We start from the raw sequence: 23191 nt of genomic DNA on the forward strand, positions 1-23191 counted from the left end.
TGGAGTCTTTCTGATGGTGTAAGGTTTGCGCCAGGGTATTTGGGCCGGCTGGCCACCCCCTTTTAAAGTATTCTGATATAGTTCGTTTTGACGGGTAGCCTGCCTGCATCCGCTTTCGTTGCCACCATTTTCTACAATTTCTAACTAATTAATAATCTGTGACCCTAGTTCGCCAAAATGTATTACTGTGTCCATGTGGTTTATTTCAGGTTCATTGTGTGATTCATTATTTTAAGGTATTTAGGGTTTAGAACAGTGTGGTGGAATCGGCCCATTGGCGTTTAATAAAGATCGATGATGACTGGATGGTTGTTGGAAATTATATCAACTGGGCTCCATAAGATTCATCTTCACCAGTCACCAAAACCATAAGATCCATCTTCACCAATCCCCAAGCCCATGAGATCCAGCTTCACCAATCACCAAAACCATAAAATCCATCTTCACCAATCACCAAAACCATAAGATCCATCTTCAACAATCACCAAAACCATAAGATCCATCTTCACCAATCACCAAAACCATAAAATCCATCTTCACCAATCACCAAAACCATAAGATCCAGCTTCACCAATCACCAAAACCATAAGATCCAGCTTCACCAATCACCAAAACCATAAGATCCAGCTTCACCAATCACCAAAACCATAAGATCCAGCTTCACCAATCACCAAAACCATAAGATCCAGCTTCACCAATCACCAAAACCATAAGATCCAGGTTGACTAATCACTATAATCAGATCTGTTTAATTTTGCACATGTGTGTAGCTAAATTTACCAAAGATCTGGGTACTTGGCACATGACCAGAATCTGCCCACATATGGGAATTTAGTATTGGTCTCGGTTGGTATTATAAATATAGGCTAAAGGTCGGTCGGTTCTGAGCAAACAGATCTACGTTCCGTTAGGCTGCACATGTTTGGCCTATAGGGCCCATCAAGCATCGGTGACCACACAATCAGATATTGGTATATGCAATATTGTGCTTCTTAAATCCATAAATGTCAGCATCCCTTTCTTTGTATACAGTAATAAAAAATCCTAAGCAAGACAATGTCCTAATTTCCTAACATCACACATTGGAAGCATGTAGTTATTGACACAATTCTTTCTACATAGTCCGGTTACTTTGAACAGAGAAAATCACATAACATTACTAGCAAACTCCAGGGATGTAAATGACAGTATCAGCATCACGACGGGTCTAACCCAACAGACAAAGAGGGAAACGGTTGTCGTGGAAGCGGCATCTTTTACTGGATGTACGAACGACTTTACTAGTTTGTACTTTTATAGCCACATGTTTACTAATTATATTATTATTTTAGGTATTTTTGATACAATTGAAAGAAGGGAGTAAATCTGGAAATGATGCAGGTGAAGGTGGAAACCCAGAAAGTATAATTTGCTATATATAAACCAGGGGCAGAGCTCTGTCGCCTCACTGGGTGTCATGTACGCCTGAGCAGTTTATGGACGATTAGTCCACCTTGGTCAGCAGCACCGTGCTTACTGTACTTACTGTGCGCACACTTACACCCAACTGTGCAATTCAAACGTCCGTCAACGCAGACAAAATCAGACGCAAACTGCGTCTTGTTTGCAGAGTTTCGCTTGTGTATTGGCTGAAATGTTAAAAAAATTCAACATTCTCCCTACTTCTCTATTGTGATTACACTGAACTTTTCCTGAACTCTTTACACGCAGTCCTCATTTGACCTTCCTGTGGTGTATGGGGACATTGTTGAAACATATATTTCAAGTTTCATATAATATTTATTATATACATATATAAAATTTAAATACAATGTGAATCTTTTTGCACCTAAGACGTGTAAACAGCACCCACTGAAAGTCCTGTAGTGGTTAATACCATCAGGTCCTGTTAAAACCAAGCCCTTTGGTCAGGGACAAGGTTTGGAAGTGCCTTTAAGTTCACCCTTTCTCTGCGCTTGAAGAGCATTGAAATGTCTCATATATAACATAATTCTTTTTTTTTGTGATTTTGGCACTAACACAATTAAATAATTGTAAATCGATGCATAAGGACCACCCCAATCCACAGTTCATCCTGATAAAAAAGTTGACTATTCAGAAAAGATTATATTTGCTGTACAAAGTCAATCTCAAAAGTTGAGAGCAAATCATTGCGCAGTCCTGGCGCTAATTACATCCATTCTATTGAGATGTCTTGATTATTACATTGTTTTAAGTTGTAATATCATTGTATCCCCCCTCTGTCACTCACTGGATGACATTCCTGGTAGACTAGGTGTTAAAAAATGTTGGTAGTATTGATTTCATTGTGACATCACAATGATGTAATTATAAAGATTTAATCTGGAGCAGTGAACAGCGGATAGTGACTATACAGGCATACTTTACAAATAACTTGTGTAACCAATAACACAATACATGTGCTTATAAATAAGTAACGATAGATAAATCAGTTTTCAGAGGGCGCCCGCCCTTCACACACCTGCTCATCTAAACACGGGGCACCAACGTCTGCAGGTGCTCAGGGAACCATAGCCTCTAATACACAACCAGACAAGCATTGTACACCGAGCAGAAGATTTAAAACTGTTTAAACGGCTAGAGGCTAATTTTAGCACAAGAAAGATCCTGTCTGTTTCCTTTCTATATCTTGTTTGCTACTTGATTGCCCGGACACTACTGTCAGTTAAGACAGCAATTAATTGCAAAGGTACCTGAGTCTTAAAAGTTACCACATTTCTCCTACACTTCTGGATAAAGAGATGGGCAACACCTGACCTTAGAGTCACATGTGGCCCTCCGAGTCTTCACCTGTGGCCCCAACTCCTCACTGCTTTATTGCCAGATTAGTTTGTTATAACTTGTAACACTTATCTTACATTGAAATGCCTGCTTATGTGTTGTAACAGATAGGTGTCTCTTTCTTGGATTAAATGTATTGTTTTAATTTATTACTGAGATTAAGTGTAATGTGCGGCCCCTTTGAAGGTCAGACGGTCGCCCCATACTGCCCCTGAAGCGTATCAGGCTGCTCATCACTGGGCAAGAACACACATGCAACTTTTACTTGACAATTATAGACAGTAATGTCATGGTATAGTCTAATAGAAACTGTAGGGTGATAATGAACGTGTGCACCTTTGTATCTGAGTCTACAAGATGTGTGTTTCAAAGAGACACGATCAATGAAAATATGTTGCTTTCAAATACAGAGACCCGTATGTAATAAAAGATCATGCAGAAATAGAGGTTTTACAATTTACCCGGGTCTGCCTGGGGGGCCCCCTGTCTAAAGTGCGCCAGGCCTCCCCGAGAGCCTTAATCCAGCTCTGGGCCTGGGTGTCAGATTGACACCTAGGGCTAGATTTACTAAACTGCGGGTTTGAAAAAGTGGGGATGCTGCCTATAGCAACCAATCAGATTCTAGCTGTCATTTTGTAGAAGGTACTAAATAAATGAGAGCTAGAATCTGATTGGTTGCTATAGGCAACATCCCCACTTTTTCAAACCCGCAGCTTAGTAAATCTAGGCCCTAGTGCTCTTCCCATTACCAAACCTCATATTATTTGTTTCAGGTTAACCCTGTCACATCGCCTGCAATTAAGTCTCCCTCAATATGTCATGCCTAAAGAAGTGCAGCCACGCCCCCTGTTGACCACGCCCCAACATATGACCACGCCCCTTGCCATCACCTCAAAACGGCACCATGCAGCTCCCTTATTTATCGCCTGTGAAGGGGGGTGGGGGGGCAAAAACCTGCTGTACCTGGGCCCCAAATTCCTCTTGGCAGCCCCGGTGAATAAGTAGACATGCTAGAACATGCATTTGCAATTAAGAGCAACTGTTAAAATGCATTTTATGTACAGTAGACATTAATAACATTCTGATAAATGTATTTCATGGAGAAAAAACAGGAAAAAACAATATTTTATTAATGATTATATTATTAACAGGTGTTAATAAATTCTGTGCGCTTTGATGGGACTTGATACTGTATTGTACATATCCTGCAGTGTGTTGTGTCTGTCGGCATACAGCAAGAGTCGTACTTACACCCGTACTCAACTGGAAAATTGCGTTCACTTTGCGTTCCTTGATGAATCAGGCCCAGAACGTTCTTTTTTATATTTTATTTTCACTGATATACAGTGACTGAGTGGAGTCCCAAAGTATCTCTACAAGAGTCTTGAATGGCTGTCAGTTCCCAGCTTGCTCTATACACTGAACAGATCTGATACTCTCTGATCTATAGACAACACTATCAGAGATAAGACAGATAACTAATGTATACAGCTCAATGACAAGTGACTAGACATCGAGACATCGAGAGTGTAGGTGACAAGATACAGTGATAATGGGAGCTGCATTATATAGATATAATTATCCCTAGTATAAAACACAGAGAATATTAGACATTAAAATTTCCCATAAACATAAATCAAGCATGATTTCTATGAAGATGTTTATTTAATGTAAAATCATTATATTGCAAGTGGTCATTGACTGTTGTACAATGCAGAGCAGACCACCCAGGTACGCAGGCAGTTAATGGCCTCATCCCGCACTCCCAGCCGTCACATCATCTCATCGTGCCTTGGGAACCAACAAAACAAGACTATAAACATTATTGTGGAAGTGATTCATACTGGATATAAAACTGAAGAGAAGGTAAAGCAAGCTCTGCCATTCCTGCATAACATGTGTTATTACTGTCACTAGGGGGCAATGAGTAAGACTCCAAGGGCCACACATGCGGCCCCTGATCCCTGCAAGGCTGCAAATTACACAGAGTCTCCCCTGCATTGCTGGGGGTCTTCTGAACAACCCCATCTCCAACCACCTTATATGTATTCCTCTGACAGCCCAAATCCATCTATCTCCTCAGGTCTATTCTCTTTCTGCTTACCTCCATCTCCTATCTGTGCTCATCATCCCTCAATAACCTCTACATCCCTGACCAGTCATGGCTCCATCCATTAGCCCCAGGTCTCCATTCTTTACTCCCTCACGCTCCAGGCTCTTCTCTTCAGCTAATTACCCCCACCTCCTCTACTCATTCCATACTATTGTTCATATCTTCATCACCTTAAACTTATCTTAAAAGGTCGACCACCACTACATCATCCTGATTTTTCTTACTTCTTCTCAACCTGGTATTGCACCAATCAGTGGAAGAAGATATCATGAGCTGTATACGGGATAAGGAGACTCTAGAACAGACTGGCCAACCTGTGCCTCTCCAGGTGCTGTGAAACTACAAATCCCAGCATGCCCTTACAGCTATGGGCTGCTATCTACCGGCAAAGCATGCTGGGGCTTGTAGTTTCACCACATCTGGAGAGCCACAGGTTGGCCAGGCCTGCTCTAGGCCATTCCCATAACTGATAAATGTCACATCTGGTGGAGAGATATGATCGATGCTCCACCTCCTTGAATACAGGATGCAGGTGATGTACCAAGGGTTAGAATCTGGCCCAGGGGCCACCTGTTGGACAACAATGCCCAAGAACATTCTTCTTTAACGTGGTCCAGCACCAGCTACAAGAGTCTCATACAACATCTGTCGGCAAGTGTATTCCGGGAGAGGGGCGGGAGGGGGTGGGGCGCAGACATTCCGGGAGAGTTGGCAATATGTGCTATATAATATATAATAATATAACACTCATCACTCCTTTTATATCTATTATCGAAGTGAAAGCTGCTTTGCTGAGAGTTATCTTCTTCATAAATTCATCCAAATCTTATAGAGTCCATTGTATTCAAGGTCATTACTATCTAGGTCTAATTGTTAATTTTTAAGTCTACCTCTGATGAGGTAAACAACATGGCAGCCCCCAGTAATGTAAATGCAAAGGGGGTGAGTTCCACGTGCTTTATGGGTCATGAAAGATTACACCGCAAGGCAATATTTCTGTACTACTTTTCAAGGGCAGATGAAAATCATTTGATGGGACTTTTCCACCTCCACCTTCATGCGAGTTTAATGAATTTCCCCTTACGTGTCTTCCTGTGGCTTTTCTTTCTTTCTGTGCTTTTCAGCCATTGCAGAGTATCTCTGAACCACTGTCTATATTCATTACAATGGGGAAACTGCATCCAACACAGAAAACACAGACAACCTTTGTTATATTCCTGGCAACAAAAATAAAACCTTCAGCCTGATGATAGACGTACCAGGCTGAGGAGCACAACAGTAACACAGAAAGAACGAGTACTGCATTCGGTGTACATTGCAGTAGGACATCTACCAGCTAGTAAACTGAAGCCCATTTAAGAGCATACATAAAAAGGCAATTAAAAGTATTTATAAAATAAATGCCTTCTACAGAAATTTTTTTTCCTGAATTATTATTAAATTACAAGACAATTGATTCTTGGTGACAGATCCACTTAAGTATTATTAGGAAACAGAAATATGTTTCTATGTTAGGGGCTATGCCCACCACCCCCTCCGAATTCATGGAGGGCTCAGGGATGCTGTAAGACCTTTAACTATTGCAGAGTCAAACAGTGGGAAGCGGAGCAGCTGGTAGATAGAGCTTAGTGTGGAGAATCTGCAGTACACGGATATGAACAGAAGATATTGACTGACTAATACGTAAACAGACAGGGTCCCAGCTCGGACACGGACAACCCTCCTGCAAAGTGCTGTGTGTGCGCTAATCTTGGCCTCTGCCTTGTCTTTCACAGGCATTGATTCCGAGCTCAGGATTATCCAGATGGTCACAGAAGATTCCTTGTGATAGGATTAACCCGCTCTCCAATCCATCTGGTACCCTTGTCGTGAACGGCGGGGGGGCCTGCGCAATGATACAGCCATACTACTGAACATAGAATCCAACCAGCTTCATCCATCCATTAAAGCTCAGGTCAATTTATGCAGCCTTGTCATTTGCAAAATAATGGCAATGCACAGTATATATTATATATATGTGACATTTAGATAGGATACGGGGGGCTAAAATAATGTAGGACTAAGGAGCCAGCCAGTAACGTATAGGAGCCAATTAAGATGTACAGCCATTGACATCAATAGAAAGGGCTCCCCAAAGCTAGACGCCAGCAGTAATTTACTAGCAGTGATTTACTAGGAATATTGTCTATGTGGCTCCTGGGATTCTCAGAACTGATTATATATTTATGTGTGTGTGTGTGTGTGTGTGTGTGTGTGTGTGTATGTATGTATATATATATATATATATATATATATATATATATATATATATATATACACATACACCTACACACATACTTACATACATACATACATACATACATACACACATGTGTGCATGCACATTATGCTTTGCAAGTAGTGATTACTATTCTTATTAAATACTTTTATAGTACTTATTTGCAATTACTTATTATAGGGCTACATATAGCAGCCACAATCCCACCCATCTCAGATGTTTCAGCTGACCATACATGAGGCCTAAGATGCACAACGACTGATATCTCTCACTCCACTTAAACCTCTCGATAACTTATTTAACTTCTTTGAATAATTGACAAGAGACATAATTGTGGCAATAATAAAATGAGTTTATTTGCAAACCAATATGGAGGTGGAGATAAGAGCAGTCCGTACGACACACGCCAGGTCACCAGGATATCCCAGTATCAGCTTTTCCATGTGACATCCATCAACGGGGGTGGTTTACCAAACAGCACCCTGTTTACCAAACAGTACCCTGGGCGCACATATATACCTTACCAGGACTCCTTCCCGGGCACTACAGAACCCGCAACCCTTCTGGGCTGAAAGGAGCGGAACCACAAGCCGAGCCAAAGGGACATTACTTGCACAAAGACTATAACCAGCTCATGGAAGATAGGCAGGTTCTCCATGCTGATTAGCGTAATGTGCGCCCCAACCACTGGCTATCGACTGCACTGCGTTTTTCGGCAGCATGCCATCCAGGACATTCCCCATCGAACGTCAGATGCACCAGGAACTGGCAACCAGAGAACAGCCCGGCAAGCCATAGCAGGCACGGAGGTCCATCCAAACCACGAAGGGTGGGCGGGCAACGTCCTGAATCTCCAGAGACTGATTTACTCTACGCCCATCACTTCTATAGACAACTCCTAAGCGCTCCCCTATGACTTCAGATGGGAGTAGCATCCCAGTTAAACTTTTAACCTTAGTTAAGTAACACAGCCTCAGCTTTTAATTCCTTTCATGCATACGTCAGCCGTCAGCTCTTATTACCAGCCAATTCCCTCATATTGCCACATTTGTGGCCCTAAAGCAAGTACGATGCCCGAGAATAAGAAAAAGTAAATCTGACAGGAAACACCCCCCCAAGTTGGTAGAAGACCACCGTCAGACTATATGTGATCTGACAAATCAGTAACCCCCCTGGCGTTATACTGCTGGATCTGTCCAATTTATGATCAGACCGTGTGCCAGCGTTATATCCCATGTGCTCAGAATTCTCAAATATTGCTCATTTTCCACAAGTGTCTGGATAACATCAACAATCTCCTGTTCATCTTTAACCACATTATATATAAATTTATTACAAAATGACAACATTTCAAATGAACTCCACTTATATAAAAACAATGCAAATGTTATTAATCAAACCAATGTATCATGCAAAGACTATCAATATTCACCACGGTGGCTAAGTGGTTAGCACTTCTGCTTTACTGCACTGGGGTCATGAGTTCAATTCCCGACCATGGCCTTATCTGTGAGGAGTTTGTATGTTCTCCCCGTGTTTGCGTGAGTTTCCTCCCACACTCCAAAAACATACTAGTAGGTTAATTGGCTGCTAACAAATTGACCCTAGTCTCTGTGTATGTATGTTAGGGAATTTAGACTGTAAGCCCCAATGGGTAGGGACTGCTGTAAATGAGTTCTCTGTACAGCGCTGCGGAATTAGTGGCGCTATATAAATAGATGATGATGATTATGATATGTATGAAAACATTAACATATCTGTGTCAATAAGCGGACAATTTATTACAATATAAGTTGGCAATTGTGGGTTGTTGCTGGGCGAAAAAACACAACATCTAATACATATGGAATATATTTCGGAAAACATGTATGTAAACATCATCCTGGCCTTTCTGGGCACATATACACATAGGGTGTGTGACAAAGACACAAATAAACACATGCAGCTGATGGAGAAACTGTCTGGTTTTAGTCGCTGGGTGGATCCAGGACGTGATTCCAACTTATGCACAGACCCCAAGAGACTCCAGGCAGGAGTCCAAAAAATGTTTTTCTCCATTCTATTTTTCCATTATCCTATGTTTCCAGTGGCATTGAGGCCCCCGGGGCTTATTTAAAGATAGGTCTGTTGCAATGCAGTTACTGAGCAAGCAGCAACAATGTCATCTGCTAAAATCACCAACAAGTAAAAAAAAAAGTTTCAGCCTCCTGTCACTTCTATTTTTATTAGTTTTGTGGAGTTTTTTTAAAGTGCCCCCGTTGCCTACAAGCTGTGGAGGCAGCCATTCTGTAGGCTTAGCGTAAGAACTAATTCATAAGAGCTCAGCTATTAATTCCCTAGGAACTAGTGATGTGACGGAGGCATTTGCCTCAAGAATTCTGGCTTCTCTCAAAAGATTTGCTGCCTCCAATAGTTGAGGTTTTGAATGTGATGTGAGCAAAGTATCAATGATTCATGCGCCTGCGGAACACTGTGGTTCAGACCAGTGTACTAGAAACCCGGGGCACATGCAGGATCCCCCCCCCCAAAAAAAAATAGAGAGAGTAGCTGCGCATGTAGTACAATACAGCACCGCCGCGGACGCTTCTTTGACAGCGCCGCGGCTGCTGTACAGTAAAGTGCCGCTATGTAGGGGCACTGTTTAGCCCCCGTTCTTCGCGGAGGGCAGTGGTTTCTGGAGAATCAGAACCCCCCCTGCGTGCGCCCCTGGAAACTATAGGATACAGTCAAGTGTTCGCAAATTGGGCATGCACACTTTTCCCCAAGATTAAGCCCCAGCATGCTTTGCCAGTAGATAGCTGGCAGGACACGCTGGAACTTGTAGTTTCACAACACCTGAAGAGTCACAGCTTGGCCAGGCCTGCGCTACAAGATGTTTCAGCTCACATCAGACCCTCGTCAGGTAGTGACGATGGCCCCCAAACAATATTTTGATGGAGACAAGCAAATCTCCCGCTGTTAAGATCGAGGAACAGTTCTTGGTATTAGGTCGAAGGTTCTATTATTAACTAAATAATTCATAAATCTTTTATTACTGGTTCAAACAGAAAAACACTTGTATAAAACTGGTGGTAGTCACAAAAACGACTACGGAAAATCCGACATCACTTTCTCCGATAGGAGAAGTGCGAATTTGAGGATTCCTACCTTCAGCTGATAACGGTTAAGGTGGTCATTTAAGGCAGCTCCGCGTCTACAATGTAGACTAAACATTGTAAACGCGACGCTTCCTTAAATGGCCACCTTAATAAGAACAATGTCCAGGTCGCACTTTAACATGACGTTCTTTTTAAACGCCAGACTGTTCATTAGCCGAAATTGTTTACAGCAGTTATTCCAACTAGTCTTTATCAGCTGAAGGTAGGAATCCTCAAATTCGCACTTCTCCTATCGGAGAAAGTGATGTCGGATTTTCCCTAGTTGTTTTATTGGTACCCAACCCTATAAAACTACACTTTTAAAGTTGTGTTTATAATGTAAATGTGTTGGTTTTCAATTTTCAGAGAATTTGTTGTTTAAAAACAAACTTTTAAGCCATCATTTTGTTCAATGATGTGAAAAGCATTTTAAAAGATATATATTTGTTACCAAATTTTTATAATGGTGTAAAATAACAACTTACTGTTGGCATTGAAAAGTCCTGTAAAGACCAGTCTCGGTTAGCAATATTTATTGGTCTAATAGTGATGGTCCTGAAACCCACTGGGAGTTGCCCCAAAATGACCATTGCGCTAATGACAGGTTGAATATTGGACATGATTAGCTATTTTTTGCCTTGTCGCAATCAGACAAGCTTATCATAAATACATGTTTTGCTAAGAAAAGGAGTATTTCATATTTAAAATAATAATAATAATACAATAAAAATGTTGACACAAATGAACACTTTACAGGACTGTAACATTTTTAAAGGAAAAGAAAAAAAAATCCCAAATCTAGTGAGTGCAAGCTCTTTGACAAGAGAGAACTACAATTCTGTTTCCTGCCTCTTGAATGTGAGTTTTTTTCTTCTGAATGCCACTAGAAGGAAAGATTTGTCTGATGTAAACATATTAATATTGAACGCACAGATAAAGAACTCCGCACCAGGAGAAGGCAGAGTAAAATAAATTGAACCGGCCATTTAAAAAGAAGAACATTTAACATCTTGTCAGTCTCCTCTTTGCCTGCCAGGACCTCTTGAGTGTGCTCACTTTCATTTGCATAAACACTGGGAGAGAGTTCAGCGTAGCTGCTAGCACTAATGGTACATAAAGTAATTTAGTCACTTCTCCCCGGAATGCTGTCAGGGTGACGAGTTCTCCTGCCTTCCCTTGTAGCATATTCAATCACTGAATAATAATGTGCTCCAGCCGGCTGCTCCGAGGGGTCTTGCACTATCCCTGTTTGAGACTAAAGTCTTTAGTCACCGGGGAAGGGATGAGAAACTGATGCTTCCCTTGGTGCAAACGAGAACTGCGATTTCTAGTTGTTTGACAATTTAAAGGTCTTGTCAACTATGCCAACTGTGGCATTCATTTCACAAATAACTCAGGGATGTGGCAGATCTGGTTATTTAATTTGTTTAAAGGGGCAAAAAAAAGTAATATTTAAAAAAAACAAAAATAGAAATGTACTAGAAATCTGTGAGGTGCTTCGATGATTGATTTTAGATTGTGGCCACTGGGGGCACTGTTCTATATGACTGTAGTATAATATTTTATTCAGTTATGACTGCTGATGTTGATAAATGTATATGTGTGTGCGCATATATATATATATATATATAGGTCTGGGACACCTCTACACCATTTGGGATGAAGGTGGGGTGGTCCAGTTGAATCCTGGCCAGGTTTTAGGTGGGTGATCTCCCATTGGTGTACGTTGGGCAGAACTTTGACCCGGGGAGCCTGTTCTGGGCCTTCCACTGGATGGATTTGAACGAAAAACCTCACAGACTGTTAACATTGGACCCCAAAAGACATACTAGGCGGTTGAGGTCCTGGTCGGACCTCCCGTTTGTGTACGCTGGGCAGAACTTTGACCCGGGGAGCCTGATAAGTTAATAACTTGAAGATTTAAACCCGGGTACTTCAGCTAGTATATATATAGATTTTATTTTTTTTCTTCAATTATTACTATTTTTCAGACAGTAAAACTGGAAACTTGTACTAAGAAAACAGAACTTAATAAACGCAGTGTATGTGTTGTGAGGTTTTATTAATTAGTATGTGACTGCTTTTTTGCCCTTGAGGGCCAGAAGCACCATCGCTCCTGAGATGCGGCCCCAATGTTTTGCTGGCAATTTATTTTGGTCCATCCAGGTAGTCAAATTCCCTCTATTGATTGGGTGATGTCACCAAGAGTCCTCTAGTGGCCGCCGAGTAGTAACACCAACCAGTTACAGCGAATCTGTCCATCCGGTCGGGTTCGAATACATTTTTGAATTCTCCCAAGAAATGTTTACCGGATAGGCACACAAGACTCGAGCCTAAAGGTGTCCGGAAGACACAAGAACCTCATTCATCTAGATCCTGCTCTCTCCATGATCAGCTTCACTCAACTTTCATCAGTTTTGCTCAAACAGGCTGTCGACAGGGTTAACATAAGACTTGAATCCAGTGGAAAAGGGTAAAGCTCGACACAGAGTATGAACAGTCTTCAAACCAAGGAGCCATCAACCTTCCAATTAATTATACCAACAATAAAACAATATACAACGTAACCAAGGGATTGAATTGATCAGTGAAGTCAGCAGAAGTTATTGGCTAATTAGTTAATAATGTTACTATGGTTGGATTGCTGAATAAGGCTCCCGGGAAAGAGTAAATCACCCACATACATATAGACCATATTTATAATATTTTACCATGTTCCAGATACGAAGGTGTCCCATCCGAAGGGTCCAACCGACGTGCCCTTCTTCCATGTTTTGAGTTGTTATGAACAAACATATTATCTGACACAGCCAGCACATGTCCATCCACGTTAACGGTTGTAGACACAACCACCTGTAGAAAGACATAAACAAGGGTCAATGAGCCGCAACGTGGACAATTGTGTTCATTCTGTTCACTGAACTATTGTATCCTCACTACTAACAGCATCTTTATAGGCATGTGTGAATATGCGCATTGCACGTTACACAAGCTGGCGGATGTTCAACTCTGGCATGTTTCACATGCTTATAGGCAGTGGCTGAATTATGAGGGGTACAGGGAGGATGGCTGCTGTGGGGCTTGGGTCGCCCTCACCCTTCCGCAGTTCCCTACTCTCGCCAACCCCCTCTCCCCAGCCTCCTGTAGCCCCCGTTCTGCACCCACAAAAATATAGCAAAGACTTTGTATGCACTGCTCCACCCCTGGTCATAAGTAAGTGCACTGGGAAAGGTAGGAGGGGGTGACAGGTGTCCAGAATATTATAGATCTATGGGCAGCACGGTGGCTCAGTGGTTAGCACTTCTGCCTTACAGCACTGGGGCCATGAGTTCAATTCCAGACCATGACCTTATCTGTGTGGAGTTTGTATGTTCTCCCTGTGTTTGCGTGGGTTTCCTCCGGGTGCTCCAGTTTCCTCCCACACTCCAAAAACATACTGGTAGGCTAATTGGCTGCTAACAAAATTGACCCTAGTCTGTCTGCGTCTGTCTGTCTGTCCGTCTGTGTGTTAGGGAATTTAGACTGTAAGCCCCAATGGGGCAGGGACTGATGTGAATGAGTTCTCTGTACAGCGCTGCAGAATTAGTGATGCTATATAAATAAATGGTAATAATAATAAAAATAATAATAGATCATACCTACTGATTAAAATATGGACAAAAATGCAACGCCACCATTTCTAGTAATGTGATACACTTTCTCTGGTTCCTTCTTACAGGGCAGTGTTATTTGTAGGTGTGTACAGTGTGGGACAATCAGGCCCGGTGCTCCCATTAGGCAAGGTTAGGCACTTGCCTAGGGCGCCGGGCTCTGGAGGGCGCCTGGAGGGCGCCACAGAATACTAAATGACTTTAAAACTGTGCAGCGACCGCTGACCATACCTGTCATGGACGCCGCACAGCATTCAGATGCACAGGGAGGGGGGAAGAGGCTATTTTGTCACCACCGCCGCCTCTCTGCTCCGTCTCCTCCCCTCCACTTACTAGTGTCAGTGAGTGGAGGGGAGGAGACGGAGCAGAGAGGCTGCGGTGGTGAGACAAGGTAAGGAGAGACGGGGTGAGGGGGGAGGAGGGCAGCGATTTTTGCGGGGGGGGGGGGCGCAGATTTTTTAAAAATGCCTAGGGCGCCATGGATCCTAGCACCGGCCCAGGGGACAATATTATATACATATATATATATGTTTGCATACCATATATTGAATCTATAGTATGTAGAATATGAATTATTTGGTGACAAAACAAATTTCAACCGTCCCGTCCCTGGAAACCTCCTGAGCTTCCCATTATTCTGATGTTTGTAATGGTACTAGCACTCTATAGGCAGACAAAGTGTGCCCTCTCTATTAAACAAGATGTCATTTATACTCTTAAAAATCATCACCTCAAAAAAAACCCCCCCCAAAAAAAACTCCTCAGTCTTAAACGGTTTTGAACAGAGTGCTCTGGCTGACGGAAGATGCATAGCTGTCTGTCCTCCTTCTTCCTTCAGCTAAACTGCGACGTCCCCTGATGTATTTTAGATAGTTAACACAGCACAGTTGTTTCGGGATTACAAGTGTAATAAAAAAAAACCCTCAACAATGCAACAGATTATGTCGGAAATACGGGAGATAAAAATACCAGGCGTTCTGCAAATCAGACAGATTTGCATTTGCGTACAATACAAAGGCAACAATAGTTTTTCTAAATACTTAATAAAGATAGAAAACAAAATGTGCTATTGTTGGTGAAATCTCCGCTGGCAACGGTGTCTTATCTATACTCGCACAAGACAATCACTGTGCGCGGAGCGGAGGTGAAACGCGGAGGTCCGCGCCGGGGCCCACGACTTCTCCTTTCATAGATTAGCCGTGAAGGCCCTGAGAGATGTGTTTATTCATTTTACACCCAAATATCATAATTATCTGTTAATTGCAACCTTGTCTGGCACTTTGTGCTAACATACACAGTCCTGCATTTCCTCTATAATCCGCCTATTATGTTGACTAATTAACTTAGCTAGACAGTGCACTTTTTCCTCCATTATCAGCTCCTGTCAGCCGCCAGCCCTCACCTGCAGAGGAGGGGGGCACCCGGGCGTCTCTGATTGATCACCGATAGATTGACATGCAGATTCATTTAATTAGAATCACCTCACTTGAGATATGAGAGAGAGACCAATAGACTAGTACTAATGAATCAGTTACCTAATGTTTCAGCTGCCAACGCTGGGATTAAAGAAAAAAAAAATACTTTGTCTTTCTCTGGCATTCTTCCCAGGTCTCTTTGTAAATCTATCACTGTAACTGTTCTGTGATTTGAGTGCCACGAAGGAGTGACACGCTTATGAGGTCATCGTGCTGACCCCGCGTCTGGTTGCGGGGCCTGTTTTCTCGCCTGTTGCCACATTGTGATCTGTGTTGACGTCTTGCCTGTTAACCTTTCTGCTGCCAAACGCTTTTCATTTTTGCTGCGAGCTGGGGTTAAGGAAGTGTCAATGAATAATCCGACTATTTTTGGAAAGGTGTTGTTTTGTGTAGTTATCTTACCATTTAATCTATTTTCAGACTAAGACGTATATAGAAAGTCTAAGAGTTAGGAAAGAATTATACAATGTGTTACTTGGTATTTTAATGTACAGTACAGATGTGTAGCTCCCAACATTTTTCCCCAAGGTAATTAGGAAAAATTAATCGTGGCAGGGTGCAAGAAATAAAGGGCGTGGGTCACACCCCATTGGGTGTGTACCATGACCCCGGCGCTGTGTCCTGCTCTTAGAAAGCGCTAGGCCACCATCAACGCCCCTCCCCTACCCTAATAATACCCTTCAATTGCTGTGTGCCCAAGAAGCACCTTCCTTTGGTATTCGCTCACCGTGCTAACCAGGACACACCTCCCAACTTTCTGCGAATCAGAGTAAACATGCAGACTGACGACACAGTAACCTCAAATCGGGACTGACTTGCCTAAATCAGGACAGTTAGGAGGATGAAGGTGACTTTTGAAACAAGAATAGTTGCAAACTGTTCCTAATTCACATGTACAATTTAAATATCTGTCCCTAGTTTTTCAGTATTGACCAACTGCCTAGTACAAAGCCTATTAAAACTAGCTTTATAATTTGCAATTTATTAAAGAGGATCCTTTAAAATGCAAGATGACGTTTCCCAGAATGCACTGAGAAAGCTTATGACATCATTCAGGTTTCACCCGCTGCCATAACAGGGGTTCTTAACACAATCCCAGAAGGCTCTGAGAGAAAGTTCACAACCTCACTCTGAGATCTGTCAGTCAGGAAGCCTTCCCTCATCACTCTTGCAGAATTCTTTGCATGATGTAAAGATTCTACCAGACAGACCAGCAACTCGAATGCAGCCATTGCCATCTGAAAATGTTTTGCATCATCTGATATCATTAAAAGTAGGGGAGAAGGATTCTATGCTCTCGTTGTTCCATTTTGGGGCTACACATGTCATAGTGCAAAAGTATGGTCACTGTGCAGTCCATATTAATAATAATAATAATAATAATAATAATAAATAATAACATATACTTTGGACATTTTTCAGGCACAAAAGCTATATTCTCACAAATTTTAGAAAAAAAAAATCTAAAACATATATCCAAACACAGGAATTTCTTTTTCTCATAAAAATATGTGCACATGGCCAAGCAGGCAGATGGTTAAATTTGCAGAGAGGATGCATATTGCTGTGTGTCAGTTTATAATTATTTGCTCTAATACCAGCCTGTTGTTTGGAGATAAAACGGCTTGGCTGTTTAGGAATCCCCCACAGAACGTTAATAGAATTCTGAAAGTTGTGTAACATTAAAATCAGCTAATGCTTCGTGGCCAGGACTCATTATAAGAAATTTTACAGGGTCCATAGCTTCAAAACTTTTCCACAACTTTGTACATCTCACCGATCTCACGGATCATTACTTTCACTGAGCGTTGTATGCAAATAATGTAAAGTTTCCTATCAGGCATGTTAATCTAATATTTGCTTATAAACCCTAGATCAGTGTTGGCTAACCTGTGACACCCCAGGTGTTGTGAAACTACAAGTCCCAGCATGCTTTGCCAATATATAGCAGCTTATTGCTGAAAGGGTATGCTGGGGATTGTAGTTTCACAACACCTGGAGTGTCACAGGTTAGCCAACACTGTTCTAGATAATATAGATTTTAAGAATTGCATATAACATCAAGAAAAAATATGCATTTTATTGCTCAATGCTTAAAATAGGGGCATCGTACTTTTTAAAACAGGGACTGTCCCTTAAAAAGAAGAACAGTTGGCAGCTATGCATTCCATCAATTTCTTTTCTGTATTTATTGATCATTTCTCTGGGTCTGGGAGGAGAGAACAATGTACAGGAACAAGTACAGGTAATCCACCTGGGAAGTGAGCAGATAAGTTATATTAAACACTGTGGGTCTGAGTCATTAGGGAGAGCAAAGCATCAAAAAGAAATAATTTTGCACCTGGGCAAAACCATGTTGCATTGGAGAGGGGGGGGGGCATATTTATAGTTGGGGTAGGGCACGTCCTAGATCAACTTTAAATGTCAGTGTAAAAATAAAGCTATCAAGTATTTGTGCGCTAGATGAAAAAACAGATAGTATTTTCCTTCCGTGCAAAATAATAAACTAATTTGCACCCCTTGCATTGCAACATGGTTTGTCCAGGAACAAATTTACTCCTTTTTTTTGCTTAATGACTCAGGCCCTAGGTGCATTTGATACCACAACCTGTCTGCATCAGTATTACAAGAGTCTGACTCGCCTACTCTGTGGGAGCCCTGCTCCTTACAGTATTTAATTATCAGTCTGTGACATCCTCTATTCTGTTCCTCACATCAATACACTGACTCTGTCACACGCAGATGAAGTAGGATAAGTAGGAAATGAGGAATGAACACATAGGGCTAGATTTACTAAGCTGCGGGTTTGAAAAAGTGGGGATGTTGCCTATAGCAACCAATCAGATTCTAGCTTTCATTTATTTAGTACCTTCTACAAAATGACAGCTAGAATCTGATTGGTTGCCATAGGCAACATCCCCACTTTCTCAAACCCACAGCTTAGTAAATCTAGCCCATTAAGGTGCTCAGATCCTAGCAATCTCTGCAACAAACTCCAAACCAGACCCTATTTAGACGTGATGCTACACCTAAGAACATACTGGCCAACTTTAAAAATCTCCCCGAAATAGCAAGTGCAAGGTTAAAGTGGTGCCTCGTATTGTGTCGCTCCACCACGGGTGTGGGGTGTGTGGCAAAATGGCATGATTATATGCAAATCGCGTCATTAAGGCCTGCTTTACTAGGAAGTGGGTGGGATCTGGGAAAAAGTTTTCCCAGGACGATTACCCAAAGTTCCGGAATCTCCTGGACATTCTAGAAGAGTAGGAAAGTATGTAAGTGTACATAAATATGACTTAAATTAGAAATTGTGCAGCACACAATTCACTTTTTGGGCAAATAAGTGGTTGGTAATGACCAAAAAGAAAATAATGCTCTACATACATGAAAAGAAAAAAAATGAAATAAAAAAAACAACAGTAAAATCTCTATGTTACTGCTGTAGACACGTGCCCTGATTATCTACATGGTAAGCACAGTCATGGCTGCAAATATTAATGCTAACTGACAACATGCCACCAGATATTTACAGTGTATTTCATGCTTCGTTATAGTAAGCGGACCACACTGACACTGAAAGCAACGGCTGTAAAGCATATTCATTTGCGCCAGCAATTATGCCGCTGTGCCGACACTGATGAATCAAACCTCATATTTTATCATGACACGACACGATATGATCTCACACTGCGTTAAGGCCGCTCGTTGATAACTCCTTGTAATAAACAGGTCATTAGTCTTATGATCAGATAGAGGCCGCTCTCCTGCCTTGCCAGGGAAATGAAGAAGACAGTGAACGAGTTGTTCTGCTGTTTGTATTTGTTCTAACCTTCTAAATCATTTATTATGGAATTATCTGGGACTGCTGACTTAATGGAGCTGCCTGTGAAGCTCCGAGTACTTCCTGAGCCTGGGAGAACGTGATTAATTCCAGGAAAATGCAAAGGTCACTCTAATTGACATGACCTGCGTAATTAAGCAATCTCTGTTTACACGTTGCAAGACGGCGCTGCTGTGAAGATGGCACTCCTGACAGAATGTCGTTACAGGTCCAGAGATCAGCAGCCTCCTGCGTGTCGCTGCCACTCACCTACACACAGATCTCTGCCCGGCCCGAGAGCCGGCATCCTCCGAGACGTGGCTCATGACTGGAGCGTGCCAGCAGGGCGACTCGGATCTAATAACAATAGCCATCTACTTGTAATTATACAGGTACGCCAGCACCGTGATTGTAATCTAGATTAAAAGCTAGAGCGTGCTTCTGATACAGAATAACATTAATCATGGTTTGAAAGAGACAGACCACCTTTTCATACTGACAAGCTTAGATTAATAAGTGTTGCAGCTACCTAGACCTTGTTCTCCTGCCTCTCTGTTCTACTGGGAAAGTGCAACAGGATAATGAACAATTAACAATGCACCAGGTTTCAAAGCCTCAAGATAATATAAACATAGTACTTCTCGTTTAAGGGCCAGGACCTTCCAAACAACGTTCAAAGAGCTACGGGATTCCGTTACATCATTAACGTACCTGCAACCAATGAATTAGTGACAATAAGGGTGTAAAAGGACTAAACTACAAGACCTTAAATCGTGGAAGATCTTCACAATCTTCAATTCTTCAAAACTCACAGTACCAGAACAGATATGATTTAACTGAGGTCTAATAGAGGGGCGTTTGGCTGGGTCCACTAGGACGGACGGGCCGCCCACCATTAGACTCCCTACTAATCGCACCTGGATTGGAGAGGCCTAAAAGCTTCTTTCTCAGCCCCCTGGTGTTTCGGGAAAACAAGAGACCACTTGTTTTAAAGAAGGAAACGGCTCTAGAATTAGTTGATCTTTTGGTCAACAAAATAAATCCAATAAAAATAAATACTAACCCATAATGTTAGCACAAATCCTAAATACGATGCAACTCTAAACTGTAATTCTAGACCTAACATCAGCCATAGCTTTATTTCAAGCCTAAATTTTAATCCCAAGCTTAGCTCAAGCTTTTAAAATAACATAATTAGACCCCAGTCCCAGCCCTATCAGAGCTCTGATCTAGCCTACTGATGGAAATTCTAAATATATAAGAACATACAACATAATTTGTACAACTGGAAAAAATGGAGACACTCTACCTTTGGATTACAAAGTTATAGTTTATAAAGGATAGGGGGCCCACTAATGTCTTAATGGGGCCCTGGATTCATTTACACTTCACAATTTTGTCTTTTTTACTCTTGGCCTAAACTCTACGAAAGTTAATCAAAATCATCATCGTGGAAGTATTAACATTTCACTTGTCACAATGAATAAACATTTGTTTATTCAATAGTATTACATGAAAGAAAATCTTATCATTTTTGTCAATAACAATAACAACCCACATATATGAGGTTTTGAAATGATTTTTTGTTTTACTACATGATTCTTCGACAAGGCTTTACAGCATTACAAGTTTATATCGGTTTATCTGATAACCCAATAGGATATTTAGCATTCTCAGCCACATCCTTAATGCGATAGATCGCACCCTATTTGCTTTCAGGAAATCAGGACTGTCCATTTAAAAGCAGGACAGTCCTGATTGCCAGCTGGGTGGATATGAAATGTGACAACATTTATTGCCACATGCGTCGCCAGCTTTAATATTAAATTAGGAGAACACGTGGTTATTTAGGGGTATATTTACTAAACTGCGGGTTTGAAAAAGTGGAGATGTTGCCTATAGCAACCAATCAGATTCTAGTTATCATTTATTTAGTACATTCTACAGAATGACAGCTAGAATCTGATTGGTTGCTATAGGCAACATCTCCACTTTTTCAAACCTGCAGTTTAGTAAATATACCCCTTAGGCTAATCATTACTGATTAGAACAGATATGAAGAGAGAAGACCAGGATACAGTAAAGACACACTGTAGCTTACATGTAAAGCATTAATTATTGGCTAAATGCCCTATACCTAATATATATTTCCATTTAAGAACTGGTTGTGTTTTGACGAGAGCCCCTTTAATGATGTAATGTTGGGAAGAGACATGATAATGTTAGTTGTACTAAGGTGCCTCCACCACTCTGTAACATTATTTTCCACTCTGTAAACCGATTACATGTAAGAAATGCTTAGGTTTTCAAATGAAGCCAAATTACAAGCTATCCGCGTGCCAGGAGAAGGTGGAATGGATTTTAAATGGACTATAGATGATGTCATGCCCATTTAGTCTGCCGGCACCTACTTTGATCTCCACAGAAATAAAATATTACCTTTTCTCTTGTAGTTTGCTATTTAATTAACTGCACTAATTGAATTCTCCTGAGTAAGTAATTATGCAAGGGAATTTCTTCAACGTTTACTGTTGTAGTGATGTCCACTTAGGGAAGTGGGACGGACCCTATAAAATGATCTATTACCATAAGATCGCTGTTTTAGAGGCCAACCTTTTACTATCCACTTTTGGGGTGAAAGTGAGTAGTGAGATAAGGTGAAATAGTTACTTTAATCTGTGTGCAAAAAAACAAACCAGTTCTTGTCATCTGCAACTGAAGATCAATCGATGGTCATTTCTGGGTATTGCTAAGTGCTTCACTTGTTCAATACCCAAACTCAACTTTTTTGAGATTTATATTTAAATAAAATGAGCGTATGTGTTACTTTTCTATATAGAGTGAGCAGTACAATCGGTCATTAATCCGTTGACTGGTGATATACGTATTAACAGGTGTCTGACCTCAGGTAACCACCAATGACAGCTTTCAGGGTCAAAAAAATATAATAATAATAGTAAAGGTCTCGGGGATTCTGAATAGTTTTATTTACATGTTCCACGTATTTACCTTTTAATGGCCCCTACAATAAACACCCACTAAACATAGGCATCCAGGGAAGGCAATGGGGACCCTATGGTTTGGCCATGACCTATAGATATGTATAGGTCACAGCCATCCCGTGTTCACACTAACGGGTCATGCGTTGCTCCATTTTGGGGAGCCACACTGGGGCTGAGACTTAATGATATCACAAGCCTAATGGCGAAACTGTAAGCTGTTCACCAGAAATGCTGCATCCCCTGCGCTCACCACTGCTGCCGCAAAGCCTGAGAGTCAACAATACGATTCCTAATCCATCACAGGTGTACTACGGATCTATTGTACTTCCTTTATGGCCTGGCTGTGGCCCCACCCGCAACACGTTATCATTTTATACCATTTTGGCTCCTACACCTGAAATGCTTCTACGGATACCAATGCTACAAGAATGTAACCCTATTCCCCTTCCATGAAAAAGTCCCCTAAGCGTTTACCCTCCCAAGCAAATTCACTTTAAAATTTAACGTTATTCAAATATATTTACTGAAAACCAGCTGCACCTTCCAGAGACGTCTCCGTCCTCTGTGCCGTGCAGGCTTATCAGACATCCAACCAGCTCTGTGGTGCTATTGGCGGCCCTCACAGAAAGGGCAAATGCAGGATTTGTAGAGGGGGTTTCCACACCACGCCGCAAGTGGGCATGATCAGCATGCATGGGGGCATTCCTATAATTTAAGACAGTGTTTGGCTGCTCTCCAACTCTTCCTATCCCCATAATATACATGGGCAATGCTGTGTACACTACTGTTAGGTGTGAAGCGGGAGCAGGGTCCAGCCAACTCAATTATATAGTGCCCCAGGCTTGGAGGGGGGTTTCCAGGCACTAGGACCCCCCCACCCCTCGGTTTGCCTATGCATACCTACATACATAGCG

At 41.7% G+C, this 23191-nt stretch overlaps 1 protein-coding gene across 4 annotated transcripts in view; it reads right to left on the minus strand.

The window, feature by feature from the left end:
- EBF1 (EBF transcription factor 1) overlaps positions 1-23191 on the minus strand; it is a 276753-nt gene that overhangs the window by 48869 nt on the left and 204693 nt on the right. For all 4 annotated transcript variants that reach the window (XM_075210160.1, XM_075210158.1, XM_075210159.1 and 1 more), the window contains exon 8: positions 13042-13183. In XM_075210160.1, coding sequence (XP_075066261.1) covers positions 13042-13183 — 142 coding nt within the window. The remainder of the gene's footprint in view (positions 1-13041; positions 13184-23191) is intronic.

Source organism: Mixophyes fleayi, chromosome 4, assembly GCF_038048845.1.
Source record: "Mixophyes fleayi isolate aMixFle1 chromosome 4, aMixFle1.hap1, whole genome shotgun sequence".
Classification (NCBI taxonomy): Eukaryota; Metazoa; Chordata; class Amphibia; order Anura; family Limnodynastidae; genus Mixophyes; species Mixophyes fleayi.